Here is a 21,197-nt window from a genome sequence, read left to right as displayed (position 1 = left end):
CTGCACTCTGCACTCATTACTCTGCAGTATGCATTCACTGCTCTGTACTCTGCCCTTAATACTCTACACTCTGCTCTCACTACTCTGCACTCTACCCTCACTACTATGCACTATGCACTCACTACTTTGCACTTCACATTCACTACTCTGTACTTTACATTCACTAGTCTGCACTCTATGTTCAGTATTCTACACTCTGCACTCACTACTCTGTGCTTACTAGTGTGCACCCACTAATATGTAGTCTGCATTTACTACTCTGCACCCTGCCTACAGAATACTACTGCCCTCAGTACTCTGCACTCTATACTCACTGCTCTGCACTCTCCACTCATTACTTTGCACTATGCATTTACTGCTCTGCACTCTGCCCTTATTACTCTACACTCTGCTCCCACTACTCTGCACTCTACCCTCACTACTATGCACTATGCACTCACAACTTTGCACTTCACATTCACTACTCTGCACTCTACCCTCACTACTATGCACTATGCATTCACTACTTTGCACTTCACATTCACTACTCTGTACTTTACATTCACTAGTCTGCACTCTATGTTCAGTATTCTACACTCTGCACTCACTACTCTGTGCTTACTAGTGTGCACCCACTAATATGTAGTCTGCATTTACTACTCTGCACCCTGCCTACAGAATACTACTGCCCTCAGTACTCTGCACTCTGTATTCACTGCTCTGCACTCTGCACTCATTACTTTGCGCTATGCATTTACTGCTCTGCACTCTGCCCTTAATACTCTACACTCTGCTCTCACTACTCTGCACTCTACCCTCACTACTATGCACTATGCACTCACTACTTTGCACTTCACATTCACTACTTATGCTGTATGTACATTGCATATTCAACGTAACTGCAACTTTAAAGTACACTCACATAATAAGGCTACTCTGCACTGAGTACACTGCATTAACTAATCTGCACATACTCCTTGCTACTATGCACTTACTACTCTGCACCCACTAATATGCAGTCTGCAGTTACTACTCTGCACCCTGCCTAAAGAATACTACTGCCCTAACTACTCTGCACTCTGTATTCACTGCTCTGCACTCTGCACTCATTACTCTGCACTATGCATTCACTGCTCTGTACTCTGCCCTTAATACTCTACACTCTGCTCTCACTACTCTGCACTCTACCCTCACTACTATGCACTATGCACTCACTACTTTGCACTTCACATTCACTACTCTGTACTTTACATTCACTAGTCTGCACTCTATGTTCAGTATTCTACACTCTGCACTCACTACTCTGTGCTTACTAGTGTGCACCCACTAATATGTAGTCTGCATTTACTACTCTGCACCCTGCCTACAGAATACTACTGCCCTCACTACTCTGCACTCTGTACTCACTGCTCTGCACTCTGCACTCATTACTCTGCACTATGCATTCTCTGCTCTTCACTCTGCCCTTGCTACTCTACACTCTGCTCTCACTACTTTGCAGTCTACCCTCACTACTATGCACTATGCACTCACTATTCTGCACTCTTCCCTCACTAATTTGCACTCTGCCCTCAGTACTCTGCATTATGCACTTACTACACTGCACTCTATACTCACTACTCTGCAATCTGCCCTCACTACTCTGCACTTTGCATTCACTACTATGCACTCTACCTTCACTACTTTGCACTTTGCACTCACTACTCTGCATTGTTCCCTAACTACTGTGCTCTCTACCCTCACTGCTCTGCATTCTTCCTTAACTACTGTGCTCCCTACCCTCACTAATCTGCATTCTGCCCTAATTGCTATGCATTGTTCACTCACTACTCTCCAAACTGCACTCACTGCTTACACTCTGCACTCACTACTCTGCATTTTGCACTAATTACTCTGCACTCTGCCATCAGTAATCCACAATCTGCCCTAACTACTATGTGCTATGCACTCACTACTCTGCACTTCACATTAACTAGTCTGCATTCTATGCTCAGTGCTCTACACTCTACACTCACTACTCTGCACTTCACATTCAGTAGTCTGCACTCTATGCTCAGTACTCTACACTCTGCACTCACTACTCTACACTTCACATTCACTAGTCTGCACTCTATGCTCAGTACTCTACACTCTGCACTCACTACTTTGCACTTACTACTCTGCACCCACTAATATGTAGTCTACACTTACTACTCTGCACCTTGCCTACAGAATACTACTGCCCTCACTACTATGCACTCTGTATTCACTGCTCTGCACTCTGCACTATGCATTTACTGCTGTGCACTCTGCTCTTAATACTCTACACTCTGCATTCACTAGTCTGTACTTTACCCTCACTACTATACAGTTTGCCCTCACTACTCTGCACACTGCCCTCACTAATTTGCATTTTGCCCTCACTACTCTACACTTTGCACTTACTACTCTGCACTCTATACTCACTACTCTGCAATCTGCCCTCACTACTCTGCACTTTGCACTCACTACTATGCACTCAGCCCTCAATTTGCATAATTCAACAAAAAATCTTTATCTTTGGGACTGATCACAAGTTAGTAAAAACAACAACATGCATTACTGGGCAATGACAAATTGTATTTTTTTAAAAAAAATAGAATTATAACAATTTCATTATATAACAGCTTGCATATAACTGTACTAAATATGCTATAGCTTATATAATAAGACTGTTTAAATACTTGCAACATGTAGTAATAAGCAATATATAAAACATAAATGGCCTTTAAATGTCATAAACAAACATACGTGTTTTATTGTATTATCTTACAATTCGATTATATATTGTTCTCTTTTTATAATTGATTGATTAAAAAGTATGCATAAATACAAAAGTTTAATATACATTACTTTTTTTTTTTACAGATTGTTCTAAAAAGAAGAAGCTAACAACAAGGTAAGATACTTAGTGCAAGTTTTTTATAAAAATATGCCTAATATCATTGAATGCATACATTATTAATGTTGCTTATCATTGTATGTTACAATAGTTCATCAAAACATTACTACTAAGAAATTCGGTTTTCATATTATAAAACAAAATATTAGTCATGTATGCATAACTATACTGTAATAATAGCAAAAATTACATATCCAAAATAAAAAATAAAAACATATAACAGAATAACATAAAATCTTTGACTACAGTTTTAGAAAAAGACAACATAATGTATAGTAACATACAAGCACACTACAATCAAGCACATGACAAATTTTCGCAAACTTCTAGAGGTAGACAATGCTTACCAAATAGTCTATTTGCCATAATTCACAATTACAATAAACAGGCAAACATATGGGATGCACAGGATTTGCATTATATAATGGATCTTGGAAATGCATTATATTTACATGTGCATCAGATTAATAAACACAAATTTTTGCATCCTGATGAACTACCAAAATATGTAATGCATGAAAATAATATATATTCAATTCATCTTCGCCAGCCATACTATGGTAATATATTTGAACGTTTTGATTTGTCATATCTAGACATTCAAGAAGCATTAAATATATCAATAACACATTCTGGAGTCTTAATATGCATGGATGTATATGTAATTTCTATATTTAAAAATGAAAATACATACTTTATTTTTGATTCACATAGTCGAGATTATAATGGGATGCCACATCCAAATGGCACATGTGTAGTAATCATAAAAAAAAGTTTTCAAGATGTAATGCATCATATTTGTACTTTAGCAAGTTTTATAAAACCAGGTAATGCTGCAGATATACAATTTGAATTAACACCAATAGATGTTATAAAAATAAAAGAAAAATCTTTTAAACAAGCATTACAAAAAGTACATAAACTTGGAAAGGATGAAAATACACTATTAGTACATGATGCAAACATTTTAGAGCAGGAAAATAACAATAGTGGCATACTTAAGAAAGCAACATCATCTAATTTACAATCTGAACAGACTAGTACTATAACATACACACAAATTACAAGTACATTAATACATGCAGCACCTGAACATGTTACAAAAGAGACTTTGAAAAAAAAAAGGTGTAACACAGACACAATTAATTCTACAAGTGCTAAAACAGCTAAAATTAGTGCTTTGTTAGAAACAGAAATTATTCAGCCAAAAACTGTAGATCAGCAGACACATATTAATGAAGCTACAACAAATGTACCAGTAACAGAAGAATTGCAAATTGCTAAAAAATGTACCAAGAAAGTACTTAAAAAAAAGGCATTAAAAAACATACAATTATTGAAAAGACCTTAAAAGCAACTTTAATAACAGATGATAGTAATCAAAAACTCAAAAAGAGTAATAAAATGAAATTGAATAAAAAAGAATTATTACAAGATACTATGCATAAATTGGAATCACATGATATAAATACTATTAATTGTCAAAATAACAATAGTAACATAGTAATAGAAGTTAACTGTAATTTAATAAATACACAATTGCAAGAGATGAAAATAGATAACACATACATTTGCAATCTTGTATTTGCTATTATTTATAGTCAAAATACAGATCTAACAAAATGGACTGCAGAGGATATGCATAATATAATGCACCTTGGCAAAAATATGTATGTAGATATGACAACTTTCTATAAGAAACAAAATATACACTTTGAAAATATACCTACTTATATTGAATATGATAATACAATATATCGAATTAAAATGCAAAAAGAGCAGTTCTATAGCATAGTGAAAAATAATACAGTACAAAAAAACATACACTTAACTATAACAAATGCTTTAGCTAGACATTATTGTAATATAATATTTTTACATACAATTGTAATAATTATTATTAAAAAACATGATACCTATTGCATTTATTACTCACAAACATCAAAAAGTAGTCATAAATATACAACTGACTACATTCCAAACAGTATAGAAATAAAAACATATTCAAATTTAATGCAGTATATAATGACTATAAGTAAAAATATGCTCGTCATTAATGAAGAATTACTATTAATAAAAGTAATACCTTTAACAGTGACTAAAATTCTTAAGTCTTCTTTTAAAAAAACACAAAAAAGATTAACTTTAAAAAAAACTGTTGAAGATAAGAAACAAATGCTAATACACTATAGCACACAATTAGTTTCTTCACCTACCACTTTCCAATCCGCGGTAATGACAAAAAAAGTTACAGAAGTAAACAAAAATACAAATAAAGAAATATCTACTTCACAAATATCTATTAAAGCTACAGTTACTAAACAAAATATGGGAAATAAAAGATATACAAATGAAATACAAATAAATAGTAACAGTGAGAATAGTATAGTACCTGAAAAAAATAGTAATAATATGCATGAAATAACATTTCAGGAAAGCACTACAAACGAAAATATCTGTTAATAATAGTAATAAAAATGCAATACCAAATATAGGTGCAAATATGTTAACAATATCAGAAATAATAGAAGCTTTTCATAATGAAATACAATATGGTCCAGAATATATATGCACTATTTGTAATCAAATGTGGCATAAGCAGACAGTAAAAAATATAGGTTATATTGCAAACCAGAAAACATTTCTATTATGTAACATTAGTGAATATCAAACTAATTATATATGTGAAACATGCTATCACTATATAATTAAAAACAAAATTCCACCATGTTCGGTTTACAATGGAATGAGTTTCCCTAATATACCATCTGAATTATATTTACATAATTTAGAGGAGAGATTAATATCTCCTAGAATACCTTTTTTGCAAATTAGAACATTGCCACATGGATTTCAAAAAGCATTAACAGGTGCTGTTGTTAATGTACCAGCTGATGTTATGACCACGATTACAATGTTGCCAAGACAAATAAGTGATAATATGACAATTCCTATAAAATTAGAAAGAAAATTACGTTATAAATCATACACACATTATGAAAATGTAAGACCTAATAAAGTAAAAAATGCAGCTGTATATTTAGCTTGCAATAGTGAATTATTTAAAGAATATGGTATAACTATAAACTCAGATTGGCAATATACACCAAATCAGGAAACAAATGATACAAATATGTCTGAAACTAACAATACTTCAAGTAGTACAGATGAACTACCTGTAGGTAATTTAGATACATTATTAACAAATGAAACTATTCCAACAGATAACATTAATGTATTAAGTTTAGCTCCTGCTGAACATAATACTCCACGTGGATTATATGAAGACAAAGATTCGGAATACTTAGCATTCCCAACAATTTTTTGTGGTAAACGTAGAACAGCTAATGAAAATAGACATGTACCAGTACATTATAGTACTATATGTAAATGGGAATTACGAAGTTTTGACAAAAGAGTGGCTAATAATGTAACAAATCTGTTTTTCAAGTTAAAAAGATTTCATATTAAACAAATACAAGACAAAATTTTTATATCACTTAGAAAGTATTTTACTAATGGAAAAGTTATCACAGTGAAAGATATAAAAGATAACTTAGACAGCATACTACAATACAATGAAGGTTACAAAATATTAAAAACAATACGAAGTTCTCCACCATATTGGGAAAATTGTGAGAAAGATTTATTTGCAATGATAAGGCAATTGGGGATCCCAACTTTTTTTCTAACATTATCAGCAGCAGAAACAAAATGGTACCATTTGATTAATATACTATTACGGATAAAAAAAAGAAAAGAATGTACAAGAGATGAATTCAAAAGTATGACATGGGAAACAAAATGCAGTCTAATACAGCAAGACCCAATAACATGTGCACGACACTTTGATTATCAAGTTAGAAAATTATTCAATTGTATTTTACTTCATAAATCAAACCCAGTAGGTAAAGTACTAGATTATTTTTACAGAGTTGAATTTCAACAGAGAGGATCACCACATATACATGCATTACTTCGGATTGATAAGGCACCACAATATAACAAAGAGAAAGATGACAAAGTAATACATATTATAAATAAGCACATAACATGTACAAAGACAGAAGAGACACCTTTAAACAATTTACTTCCATTACAAAAACATGGCCATACAAAAAATTGCCGCATAAAACATAAAAAAACATGCAAATATCAATTTCCAAGATATCCAATGGCATGCACAATGATATTAAAGCCATTACAATTAGAAAACACTAACAATATGTTTAAGGAACACATAGATATTATTCATGCTACAATGAATACAGAACAATGTGCAAATTACACATATGAAGAATTTTTACAGCACATTCAAATAACAGAAGAACAATATCTTTCATGCATACAATCACAAATAACTAAAACTACTATATTTTTAAAAAGAACACCAGCTGAATGTTTTATTAATAATTACAATAAAGTAATTTTAAGAGCATGGCAAGCTAACATAGATATACAGTATGTTTTAGATGCATATGCTTGTGCTGTATATATTGTATCATATATTAGTAAATCTCAGCGTGGATTAAGTAAAATATTAGCACAAGCTGCAAAAGAAGTTGGCCATAATGTAAACATGAAAGAGCAATTAAAGTACATTGGTAATAAATTTCTAAATTGCACAGAAATTAGTGCACAAGAAGCTGCTTACCTTATATTGCAAATACCCTTAAGGAAAAGTTCAAGATCATTTGTATTTATTAATACAAGTATGCCAGAGCAGCGTACATATTTAATGATAGACATTAATACAATAAATATGTTACCAGAAACATCAACACAAATACAGTTTGACAATGTTATTAACAAGTACAGCAAACGGCCAATAACATTAGAACAATGTACTTTAGCTGATTATGCATCAAACTATAATACTAACCAGAAAATAAACACACAGAAAAAAAAAATACTTATGATGACTTACTTTTAGAAACTAACTTTTATAGTTCAGATGAAGAAGAAGTTCAAATAGATGAATTAATAAGTAACAAACACAGCAAAATGTACAGTGAGCGTAGAAAAAAAATAATAATAAGATATATACGTTTCAATAAAATAAACGACCCAGAAAAATATTACAGAGAACTTCTAATGCTATACTACCCTTGGAGGATAGAAAACGATATAATTTCGGCAAAAAGTACATACTATGAAAGATACCTACAAGTACAAATAGAAGTAGATAGTAACTATAAATTATATAATAAGGAAGATACAATAATTAATACTGAAGAAACACATAATAATGAAGAAATGGACACATCACCAGCATCACCTATACTATCAATAGTTATAGATAATCAAGTAACAACAACACATGCATATCAATCAGATACACAATATGATCTAGCATTAGATTTAGGAAGTAGGACAATTGCAGAAGAAGACTTATTAGTGAACAATATACTACCACAAGAAGAGTACAGTAATATTATGCAAAATTTAACAATGGAACAACTAAGTTTTGTTTACCATCACTTAAACTGGATAAAAACAAAAACAACATCTTTTTTTACTTTTTGTACTGGTGGTGCAGGAGTAGGCAAAAGTTATGTAATTACTGCACTATATCAAACTTTAGTCCGATACTATAATACAAAAGCAGGAGAAAATCCTGATAACATTTATATATTATTAACAGCACCAACAGGGCAAGCTGCACATAATATAAATGGTCAAACTTTACATAGTACATTTAAAATTCCAATCTCACAAGCATTAACATATAAGCAATTAACACATGAAAATAGAAGTGCACTACAATGTAAATTAATGCATTTAAAAGTTCTGATAATAGATGAAATATCAATGGTTGGCACAAATATGTTAAATTTTATACACAATAGATTGCAAGAAATAAAAGCATCTAATGAACCATTTGGAGGTATATCAATATTAGCCATTGGCGACTTTTACCAATTGAAACCAGTTTTTGATACATATATATTTGAAAACTCAAAAAATATGTATGGACCATTAAGTACTAACTTATGGCAAACACATTTCAAAATATTTGAACTTACCAAAATAATCAGACAAATAAATGATATGCCATTTGCACAACTACTAAATAGACTAAGGATTGGTGAGCAAACAATTGATGATATTCAAAAGTTGAAATCGCGTGAAATAGAACCAGATTCAAGTATACTACAGTCTATACCATATATAATGTTTACTAACAATGAAGTTAATGAAATAAATCATAATGTTTTGATGCAACATATCAAACACTATCCAATGTATACTACAATAGCTATAGATACAGTACCAGGAGACTTAAGTCCAGAAGTAAAACAAGCAATTTTAGAAAAATTACCTACTAATACAAATCAAACTATGTCATTGGCAAAAACATTACATATTGCAATTAAATTACGTTATGATGTAACTTCTAATATTAATGTGAATGATGGTTTAACTAATGGTGCAACAGGTATAATTGAATATATTGAAACTACAAATAATATCCCAATCATTGTTTGGATGCATTTTGACAATCAAAAAATAGGCACACAAACAAGGCAACAAAATAAACACCTTTACAAAATGAACATTTCTGACACTTGGACACCAATATTACCGATTTCTCGTAATTTTCAATATAGCAAAAAATTCATAACAATAGTACGAAAACAGTTTCCATTACGACAATCATCTGCACGTACTATACATAGAACTCAAGGTCAAACAATAGAACCATTATATATACATTTCGGTAATAGCAAAACACATCACTTACATTATGTAGCAATTAGCAGAGCAAAGTCTTTAAGTAACATATATATTAAAAACTTCAAAGAAGATAAAATATTAACACACTTTAAAGTGCACGAAGAAATGTTTCGAATGAGAACAAATATGTTATTACAAATTTCAATACCACAAATACATCAATACAACAAAAAATTCACACTAATAGCACATAACATAAGATCACTACAAAAACATTTCAAAGCAATGAAATCTGATACCAATATATTAAATGCAGACGTGTTATGTTTAACTGAAATAAATATAACACACAAAACACCTAACGAAACATATAATATTGATCATTACAATTGTTTATTATTTGACAAATTTTACAACATGCACACAAAACATGGAATAGCTATATATTACAACAAACAACATGTTATAAATCCAATTTTTACAACAGAAGAACAAATTGACATTCTACAATTCACACAAATAATTAACAATACACAATACTTAATAGTCATTATATACAAACCACCAAAAGTTGCTATACAAACATTACTAGCAATTTTAAGTTCGACATTAAATGCATATCCACATCATAAATACATCATAATGGGTGATTTTAACATTGACCTACAACAAACAACATACAGTAGCAAATTACTACAAAACTACATGAAAACAAATTTTAATTGTGAGCAGAAAATTAACACATCTACAACAGATTACAACTCTTTACTAGATCACATTTTTACAAATGCACATCATACAAATTACGGAACATTAGAATCATATTACAGTGATCATAAACCAATATGGATAGCTATTTAATGTACTGTTTAACAATGTCACCCTATGAAAGTACTGTCTTTGCAAAAATAACAGTATTGATTATTAATATTTACATATTATTTTACAGATGATTTCCATTAAAGACTTAAAGAGCATCAAACAATTTGATTCCAAGCCATACCAGAAAGCGCTACGAGTCAACATCATCAAATGTTCACCTAAAACTTATTATCGAAATTCAAAACAAGAAAATAAAGTTTTGTATCATATGGCATTAGCTGATGAAAGTAGTACTATAAAAGCAACATGTTATAATGAGGATTACTATATGCAAACAAAAGAACAAAATGGATTACTTATTCGCAATTACATTTTCAAAAATGATATTTTGTTGTTGACAAAGCAAACGAAAATAGCAAGAATGCCACCCCTTACAATTTCAGCAGGTATTATCCAGGAAGCGGAATGCATCCTACAACCGCCAGCCCCACCAGTATCTCCGATAAAAGCTGTTCGAGGAGCTGCTGTAAAGACACTCCTGAGTGTGTCAGGAACAATAACAGAAGTAAGCATTATTTTATTATTATTTTGCATGCAACTATTTGTCTTAGTACCTCATTATACTAAAAAGAGTTCTTAATTGTACAATAAATGTAATTGTTTTCATTACAAATAAAATGCAATGTTTATATGTATACAAGTTTTACAAGTTATAATTTTCATAAAATAATATAAAAGGTACTGTTTTATGATATTACTATTGCTAACATGCCAATATTTAAATAGAACAGTACATAAAGATATACAAATATATGAGACGATTATTATCCATTAATACAAGGTAAGTAAATTCTCTATATACATTACAAAAAACAGAAATATTCTATAACATATGCAACTTAGCTGCAAATAATTTACTTGTTTCACATAACTACTTGTACAAAAAAATAGGTGTACATTGCTATCTGCAACAAGTAATTAATATGCAATTATTTTCTTACAAAATTTTATTCGGAACTATTTTATTATGTTAATTATACCCTCCAAAGCAACAATCAGCTACTATAATAAAGTAAGTAAATAATTTTATATATGTTACCTAAATCCGAAAAATAACAACACACAATACAAACAGTATTTACTTGTTTAAAATAGATACTTGTACAACAAATAAGATTGTACAATAATATCCAAAACAAGTAATTACTACATGTTCTACAATAGCTAAGAAATAAAATATATCAAGTAACCATTAACAGCTTATCACCTATTGCTGGCCTTATTGTACATCTTGCTCTATTTTGTTCCTATAAACTCCAATCTACATTCCTACCCTTAAAGTTCCCTTTTAGTATATGTGTACAAGAGGCAATCTTAGCTTATAGGGCAAACTACTAACTGAAGAGACACTTTCTAACTTACAGTAACTGTTACAATTCCATGAAACAAGTTGCAATTGTATGAGCTTCTTGAAAGAATTTATTGTACCTATACATACAACATAAGTACTACACAGTTTACATGGATATTTCGTATTTTATTAAGCAGACTCCTACCCAAATATACAACTTTAACAGCATTTACTTGTTTCAAATACATACTTGTACAACAAATTATACAATAATATCTGAAACAAGTAATTACTACATGATCCACAATCTGAATGTAAAATACATAAAGTACTCCATCAACAGCTTATTACCTTAGGCTAGTCTTATTGTACTTTTTGCTCTATTTTGTTCCTCTTAACTCCCATCTCCATATCAATCCCTATAACTTTCCTTTCATAATATGTATAAAAAAAAACAATATTAACTTATGGGGAAAACTCCTAGCTGAGGAGACCCTTTCTAACTCACAGTAGCAAACAATTCAAGAGACATGTTGCAATTCTATGAGCTTTGTGGAAGTTTTATGTATATATACATACAACATGAGTACTCGCACAGTATCTTTGTATATTTGATGACTTATTAAGCAGACTTCTACCATAGAAAGAAGGCTCCTATCCTCCAGAACTTCCCTGCATCCCCCCCAACTGCTCTGCTGACAACTGCTGTGTTGTCAGCAGAGCAGTATGGGATGCCACCTCCCCCTACCACCACTGCTGACAGCTGCACCCAAAACAGAAAAAGCTCCTACCTTCTAGCACTTCCTGCCCATCCCTGCTGAAAGCTCTTCTGTTGCACTAGACCTAAGTGTCGAGCGCAGCACCAACATACCAACAAGCTTAGCAGACTTCAACCTAAAGAAGGACAAGCTCCTACCCTCCAACTCTTTCCTGCCCAACCTACTAGGAGCTCATCTATAACCCTTAACGTGATAATGTACAATGCAGTTCCAAGACAGCAAGAACATAACATACTCTTACCCTAAGCAGGAATATCTCCTGCTCTCATGCTCTTCCCTGCCGCCCCTGCTGACAGCTCTTATATTACATGCAAACCAAAGATGTCCAACACAACTCCAACAGAACAAGAGGCATGCCACTTCTATCCAAAATAGAAAAGGCTCCTACGACCCCAGCTCTTTCCAGCTGATGTATTAACATTGATACTATGATAGTATAATATCAGCCTATGGAAAACTCCATGTACCATCAATGGACTTACTAATTACCAAAAGTAGAAATGTAGAAAGACAAAAAAGAAAGTTTAATCAAAAGAAAGCTAAAATATACTAGCAATACATGAATGGATTTGTTAACTATAAACAGCAATACAAGGTAAGTAACACAAATTATATCCATTTGCATTTGTAAAAAAGTAAGCAAAACTTGCATGCCAAAGAATTTATAATTTTTGTTTCCATTATCTAATGTTGCAAATATAAAAATGTCTATAGTATGTTTCTGAATAATTCTGAGTGTACATATACAAAAAAGTAAATTTATTGTTCAACATTCATTAAAGTATACAAAACTGCAACAAATGCCTACTTTACATACCACAGGCAGAAGATACTAAAAATATACTTGTTGGAGGCCAAGACACCAAAATAAGGAGCATTACAATTAATGATGCTACAGATTCAGTGAAGATAAGTCTATGGAGAGACGCCACTGATTTTACGATTGAAATTGGGAAATATGTTCAGCTTACACATATGGCTGTACATGAGTTCAATGGAGAGAAGATATTGAACACAACGAGACACACTACAATACAAGTAAGTAAATATTTCTAGCAATATCAAAATGCTATTAGAAAATTAAAAAAGATGTACTAAAACACTATTTCCATAGGTTATACAACCACCAAAAGAAAACATAACTGTAACGTTATTTGGGATGGAAAAAACCTACCAGGAGAAAAGCACAATGGTGGTGCAAATAGAAAATAATGAAAACTTGCAATCAATGGACATCAATAATACACCTTTGATGGACTTCTTAAACATTGAGACTGACACAGAAGATTTTGAAAATGCTTTAATGCCATTTTTGCCAATAACACTTAGTGTACTGTTTTGTAATGGTTGCATTACAGACATAATAAGAGAAATATAACTGCAATATAAACAATTGTTGCAATACCGCATACAAAATACTATAAAGTAACATGAAGAGTTTGCATACTACTACTGATTACTTATGTTTGACTTTTTTAGATAGTTATTTGTATCCCAAAATCCATTTCTTGTTCATGTAACAGTACTAAATGATACTTTCTTTGTTTGCAAAACTGTGCATATCTTTCTTGATTGTTGCATTATTTAAAATACTGCACTTTATCGTGATTGTACTATCACAAATACTTACAAAAGTGTATCTTACAAAATACTAAAAAATTGCACTATATGTTGCTAGAATTGATCTACAAACATTGTTGCCATAACAGTATTAAAAACACTAAAAAGTGACGTGAATAGGTTGGATGATACTACTGATTACTTATATCTGATTTTTTCTGAAAGTTATTTCTATAAAAAAATTCATTTCTTGTTCATGTAAATGCTAAAATACTTTTTATGTTTGAAAAACTGTGCATTTTTATGTTACTTGTTGCATTATTTAAAATATTGCACTTTATTGTCATGATACTTTAACTAATTGTTATTAGTAAAGTGTATATTAGAAAACACCCAAAAATTGCACTCTCTTTTTTTATAATTGTTATGTTTATTTTACTTGATTCTAAAAAATAAATACTTGTTACATTGTTACTACTTGTTTTGCCAAAGGAATGTACATGCAGATTACCATATTATTTACCAAGTTAATTATAATATATAACTAAATACGAACTAACAAAATGCTCAACACACAATTGAAACTATCTCAGTTCAAAAAGAATGCCAATAATATGTACATGTGAGTATATCTTTCTATATGTCATAAAAAAGGAACTTTTTAAAGAACACTGTAGTTTGCCTGATTATTTCCTACCCAAAAATGCTAACTATTACATATCTATATAATTATTGATAATGTGTGAAATAATGTGTGTAAACAACATAAATACAAAATATATTGCAGAGGAACTGCAATATATTCAACATATGCAAACATTATAACTAATGCCATTACCAATTGCAATGTTAATAACTTAATCTTAACTAAGGCGAGACCTATTGCATTGCAAATGCTTGTCTTTCTGGTGGTGCCCCTAGATGGGGCTGGGGGCTCTACCAACCATTTTTTTGTTAATGTTGTGCGGGGCAGCAGGAAGTGCGTCATCCCCACATAAACATTACAAAAAACATAATAAGTTTCCTCGGTTATTGAATCCGTGACACAAGGAGATCTAACTATTTCATTTTAATGCACTCCAAGCTGAGACTGTATTATCTTCAGCTGGAATGCATGGCTCCTTGTGGTGGGTTCTAGGCTTGCATTTTGTACCCTAAAAAAACCTCAAAGACTTTTTTATGTTTTTTTTGTACGGGCTTATTGAACTTTTTTTATGACTTTTACTAAACATTGCAATGTGTAAATGTATAACATATACATTTGATTATAGCATTTGGTGACTTTCTGAAAAAGAGACTAAGGGCACGATTATGAGTTTTGTCGGTGCTCACCGCTACCAGATTAAAACTTGAAAGTGGTGTCAGGTGGGTAACATGGCTGTCCCACGGTACTGCCTCTTTCACATATGGTGGTGCCTTTGAAAATGGCACCTGCAATGGGAATGCTACACAAGGTTACTGCACGGCATTGACTGCAAATGAGATCTCATAGAAAATGTGTGCTGCTGATTTAGCTTTCTGGAGAATTAAAATATACTTTCTATGACAAAAAGAAACACTTATTTTGTTCATTTAGTCCAATATCACTATTGGAAATACTTTCAGTTTTATAGCTTTGATTCCATCAAGATGCCATTCTGGCGGGCAACACATTTGCCATAAATACACAGTTTTAATGTGCTATTTGTTCTTTTAGCACTTAGGTGAAGGTGCATAAGAAATTAGGGAATCAACTGACTAGCTGCTGCTGTTAAAAGTACATGATTCACACAGCACTCCAGACTTTTTTTCTGAGATTAATGAGGAAGATATTTGAGAATTTATAGACAATGTTTCTAAAACACTATGAAACTTCTAATTTCGTTCATTTTTAAAGGAAATACTATCAGTTTAACATCTTTGTTTCTAACAAAATGGCATTCAGGTGTGCCACATTTTTGTCAAAGGTACAAAATGTTCGTGCTCTAGTTGTTCATTGGACCACTTTGGCTAAGCTGCAGTAGAACAATGGAGAATCAACTGACAAGCGGCCATCACCACCAGCAAATAAAATGGGTTTTAAATCCATTTTATTATCATTTTATTGTAATCCCCAGGACTCTGACTAGTCTTTGTGGCTGACCCAGGGGATGACACTGCTGGTGGGGGAGTGGTGGTTACTCCCTTCACTGCACATGAGGTATGTGGCCGGCCGGGCCAGGCCGGGCAAACACCACATGCGCAGTGAAGCTCTCTCCAACCCCAGCTGCATTGCTGTGGCTGGAGAGAGCAGGCACAGGCTCCCAATCTGCCTGGGAACGCAAGTTGCCGGCTCTCAGGCCACTCCTGACACTGCTTTCCTTCAGCGTCAGGAATGGCCACCATGCAATTTGGGAGTCTGTGCCCAGAACCAGGAAGAGCACGATGCGACATGAGATGAACCCCCCCCCCCTTCCTACCTCCATCTTCCCTCCTCCAGCCGAGCTAGCCCCGCCACTTTGGCAGGGGATGGGCCAGTACTGCCAGTGGTGTTGTAAGTACATGTTTCATTCAGCACACCAGAATTTTTTTCTGATAATGTGTCCCCTAATTTTAGCTTTCATGAGAACTAGCCATGATTTCTGGACAAAATGAACTCCTGTAAGAAATTGGGTCATCAGATGACTAGGGTGTGAGACCTGGTCAACCAACAGCCACAATCCCTTGCAGGGTGAACCCCAAAAAGTCACTAAATTAACCTGTGCTTAACCCTGGGGAGCCGGGCAGACAAGCTGTCCTGCTTAACTTTAAGGCAGTGTGTAAAGTATTTATGCAGCACCCAAACAGCAGTATAGTAAAAACACAATGCAAGAAAACCTGTGTAGAAAAATAGCTTATACTTTAATAATCTGTTTGACATCAAAACCCAATAAGTAACACCAGAGATATTGATTGTTGAAGGTTTAAGTGAAAATAACTCCAAAAAGCACAATTCACCAACAAGGGACATCTGGTCATGCTGAACTGGGACAAAGTCATATTCAGGCCGACTGTAATGGAGTGTGGGATGACTACATGGACCAGGTTGGCCTACTGAGCAAAAGTACCTTACTCTGGGTTTCATCGATGACGAGGATGCTGTCAATGATGAGGATGAGTACCTCAGACAAGGCAATGTGCTGTTGTCGACCCACGTGGCAATGGTGATGCTCTGGTTCTGGGCATGCAGTAGCATCAATGCTTTGGCTCCAATGAGTGGGTTGCTGTGATGCAGTGTTCCACCATCGTCATCGAGGCTGTCGTCGATGGAAATGCGAGGACCTTGCTTTGAGTAGGGGCTTCGCACAATGAAAGTTCCGAAGGCGACGGGGTGTTTCCGAGCTACGCAACAGCAATGATGCGCTAGTTCTGGTCCATGTAACAGTGTTGATTCCGATCCGCTCAGTGGCTGCAATGCGTTGGTGCTGACCCACACAGTGATGGTGATGCACTGGTTCTTTTCTCCACAGCAGCGGTTTGGCTACTACTGGTTCTACGGAAGCAAGCACCTTAGGCCCATTTGCAATGTTCCAGGACTGGGGTGGCACCACTTGGGAGGGCAGACTCACAGATGGAATAGTCCAGGTGCAGAAGCAGGACAGTTGGAAGTCTTTTATGTCCCTGAGACTTGAGATCAGGAGGCCAGCCAACTACCTCGTCGAGTAACTCTGGGTTCTGGGGACAAGTGATGCAGGTCCAGTCCTTCTGCCCCAGGCAAGGAGGGTAGCTGGCAACAGGTCAGCACAGCAAGGGAGCCATTTTTCTAGCGCAGCAGTGCAGCAGAGTGGCAGTCCTTCAGCAGCAAGTAGTCCTTCTTTCTGGCAGAGTATCCACAGGTCCATAAGAGTCCTGAAGTGGTGGGGTCTGGGGTCGAGTTCTTATACCCAGTGGTGACTTTTAAGTGAGCAAGACTTCAAAGAAGGGTCTTAGAATTGCACAGAGGTCTTTCCTTCCTGCCCTGGCTCCAGCCTCACTACAGGGGGGATGTACGTTGTTACAACGCATGCTTTTACCACGCATGCTTTTACAACGCAGGTTTTTCAAAGCAAGTCGTTACAACGACTTGCTTTGGGGGGTGCTGGATAGTGAATAGTTTAATTTACTATTCCAACTCCAGTCCCCGTGGTTAGTAGGGAAGGTGTTGGATAGTAAATTAAACTATTACCTATCCTAGAGCGCCCCCCAGCGCAATTCGTTGTAATGGCTTGCGTTGAAAAACCTGCGTTGTAAAGGCACTGCGTGGTAAAAGTTGCATCGTAAAGGAAGTTTCTCCTACAGGGGAGTATGCAGCCCTTTGTGTACAGACAGGACTCAGCCTATTCAGACATAAGTAAGGCAGTGCCCTACTCTTCCCTCCCATCCTGCCAGAATGGCCCAATAAGCCACACTTAAGCTTCCATTGTTTGTGGTTGTTTAGAGGAAATACACAAAGCCCAGCTGTCATTCTAACCAGACATGTATCAGAGACAGGCTGCAGGCACACAGGGCTAAGAGCAGGAAAAATGACAACTTTCTAAAACTGGCATTTCCAAAATTGTGATAATAAATTTGACTTTGCCTTCAAAGCGGATTTATCATTACAATTCCATAGAAACCAAACATAACAGATCTACCTTCTCTCAATTTAGAATTACAGCTTTTTAAATGCAAAAAATAATCCCCAAAGTTATCCTATGAGAGGGGTAGGCCTCATAGTAGTGAAAATCAATTTGGGAGGTTTACACTACCAGGACATTTAAAACTTAAAAGTGCATGTCCTACCTTTTAATTACCCAATACCCTACCCTATGCCCAGACGTGGGTCCCGTGCTCACTATGTCACCGGTTTCAACCTATCCTGGCTTATAAGGGGTAATACCCTGAAACCGGTCCCAGGATGCTTGTTTTGCCAGTCCAGGGAGGACCAGGCCGGCCTAGCAGTTCAGGCTGGAATGTTCCCATGGGGAACAGGGTCAAGACTGATTTGCATATACCTGGGTTTAAACTATAAAAGAATGGCGAGCAAAATAACAATGGATTAAACCCAGATCTGTGACTGGGGGTGAATGTTTGACAATGTTTTACATTCCGTCCATCTTCTTTTTGTGTTGCAAGGGGTTTTAAATGCCAAGTCGACATGGTATTGTAACACTGTATTAAAGCTGCAATGTCAGTTCTGGGGCAAGGTTTAGAGTACTTATTAGGTGGGTGGCGCAGTAAGTGCTCCAGGCCCGCTGTTGTAATTTGATTTACAGGCCTTAAGTATATGATATACCACTCCACAAGGGACTTACAAGTAAATTAAATATGCCAATTGGGTTTATCCCAATCAAACCATGTTTAGGGGAGCTTGCACAAGCACTTAGCAAAGGTTAGCAGCGGTAAAGTCTTAAGGTCAACAAAAATGAATTTAACAATATTGGAGGCAAGCAGACAACACGTTTGGGGAAAGACCATGCTAAGGCTGACATGCGTAACAACCCCTTCCTTTTGTTAATCTCTAAAGAAAATGCTTTCAGTTTTACAACTTTCATTCCATCAAGATTGCATTCAGATGTGCCCCAAGTGTTGTCTTGAATACAGAATGTTAGCACTGTTGTGGTTCATTAAAAGACTTTAGTGAAGGTACAGTGGAATACATGTTTTACTCAGAATATCAGTCTTTTTCTCACATGGAAGATAGTGTGAGCTTATAAGATGTGCTCTCATTTTAGCTTCTGTAGCACCTGCCATAACCTTTACGAGAAAATCAAGAGAGATTATCAGCCTTTTTTCACAAGGTAAAATCATATTACACCACCACAACAGTTCTCAAAATTAGTATGGTAGCACTAACATATGTGTATATTGTGAATAAAATCTGTTTTCACCCTTCATATGTGTTCCTTTTTCTGACACACAAGAACAGGCTTTCACTACAATGCATTTCAATGATGAAGATGTTCCTGAGTCCTTTAATGATTGGCAGCATGCGTTGTCCATGTTGTCGCCAGTCTGTCATGGAAGAGTCCTATGACATGTCTCTGGGAGCAGGTTGTGCTCACCTTGCCCCCTTATATATTTATTAATTCATTTTCAGGTCTCAGGGACAATGTCCCGGGATCCTGTAATTGCTGCCAGAACACATTGTTTGTGTTGTGGCCAACTAATTAGTATTGTCTAATCCCCTTTAAATTGGTCAGTCAGAGCATATAAAGACGCCATTGATTCAGATATCACTGAATTTTTATGGAGTTTCACCCTCTTTTTGGCCAATACGAGCAACTCTTTAAACACAATTTCTTGAAAACTACTGAATGAATTTACAACAAATACTGAAAAGCTAATTTTCTGAGTAAAGTTTTAAACTTGTGCCAAATTTGGTGTAATCCCTCTTACTCTTTTTTGTATATCAGAAATTAGATTTTCCTACGAGAATTACAATGGAAAATTGATGCTTTAGGACACCCCTTTTTCTTAACCCCCACTGGACGAATCCGCACCAAACTTTCAATGAAGGAGCCGAAGAGGATTCACTTAAGGAAACTTTTATGCTGATTCATTGAACATTACAAAAGTCAAGAAGAAAATAGAAGATATCTTTGTTATGGAACTGTAGATATACTGGCACTATCACAGGCAGATAAATATATCTATATTTATGTCTATATCTATGTGTTTCACTGTGCGTTTGCCACTGTGTGGTTACTGAAATAGGCCTGGGTGGAGTTTGCAGAGTCGCGCTATGCGGAACTCCGGGAATTGCCTAAAAACCTCTGTGGTGCTACGTGGATTTCGACGAGCGGTGGGGTCGGTATTTGGTGCTGGTTGCACTGATTTTTAGCTCCAAAAGTTTCTGCCTCGCTGTAAAATCAGCACAAATGGCATCACATGGAGCACCAGAGGATGCTGCTTCTTTCTGCATCTCCAGTAGCTTTTCTACTCAAGCTTCAGCATTCTCAACGTGAGCAGCAGATTTCTCAACTCATGCGTTAGTGGCCTGCCATGACCACACACATTCAGAAATCTCACCAGGAGGTAGTCTAGTGCGCGTTTTCTCTCACTTACGCTTGATCACGTAATGTTGGTGAGCCACGCGAGAGAAAGAACTCTGCTCTGCGTCTCTTCAAGGAGTTTTTCAAGACTCTGCACT

General features: G+C 34.9%; 1 protein-coding gene across 1 annotated transcript; it reads left to right on the top strand.

The window, feature by feature from the left end:
- Positions 1-10,526: 10,526 nt before the first annotated feature.
- On the top strand, positions 10,527-14,252 carry LOC147706477 (uncharacterized). Its single transcript, XM_086929090.1, has 3 exons — positions 10,527-10,964; positions 13,352-13,567; positions 13,644-14,252. The coding sequence occupies exons 1-3, from the start codon at positions 10,527-10,529 to the stop codon at positions 13,905-13,907; spliced, it is 918 nt and encodes a 305-aa protein (XP_086785216.1). The 3' UTR covers positions 13,908-14,252.
- The last annotated feature ends 6,945 nt before the right edge of the window (positions 14,253-21,197 follow it).

This window comes from Lissotriton vulgaris, chromosome 7 (genome assembly GCF_964263255.1).
Source record: "Lissotriton vulgaris chromosome 7, aLisVul1.2, whole genome shotgun sequence".
NCBI lineage: Eukaryota > Metazoa > Chordata > Amphibia > Caudata > Salamandridae > Lissotriton > Lissotriton vulgaris.
This window is presented reverse-complemented; position numbering and strand designations above follow the sequence as displayed.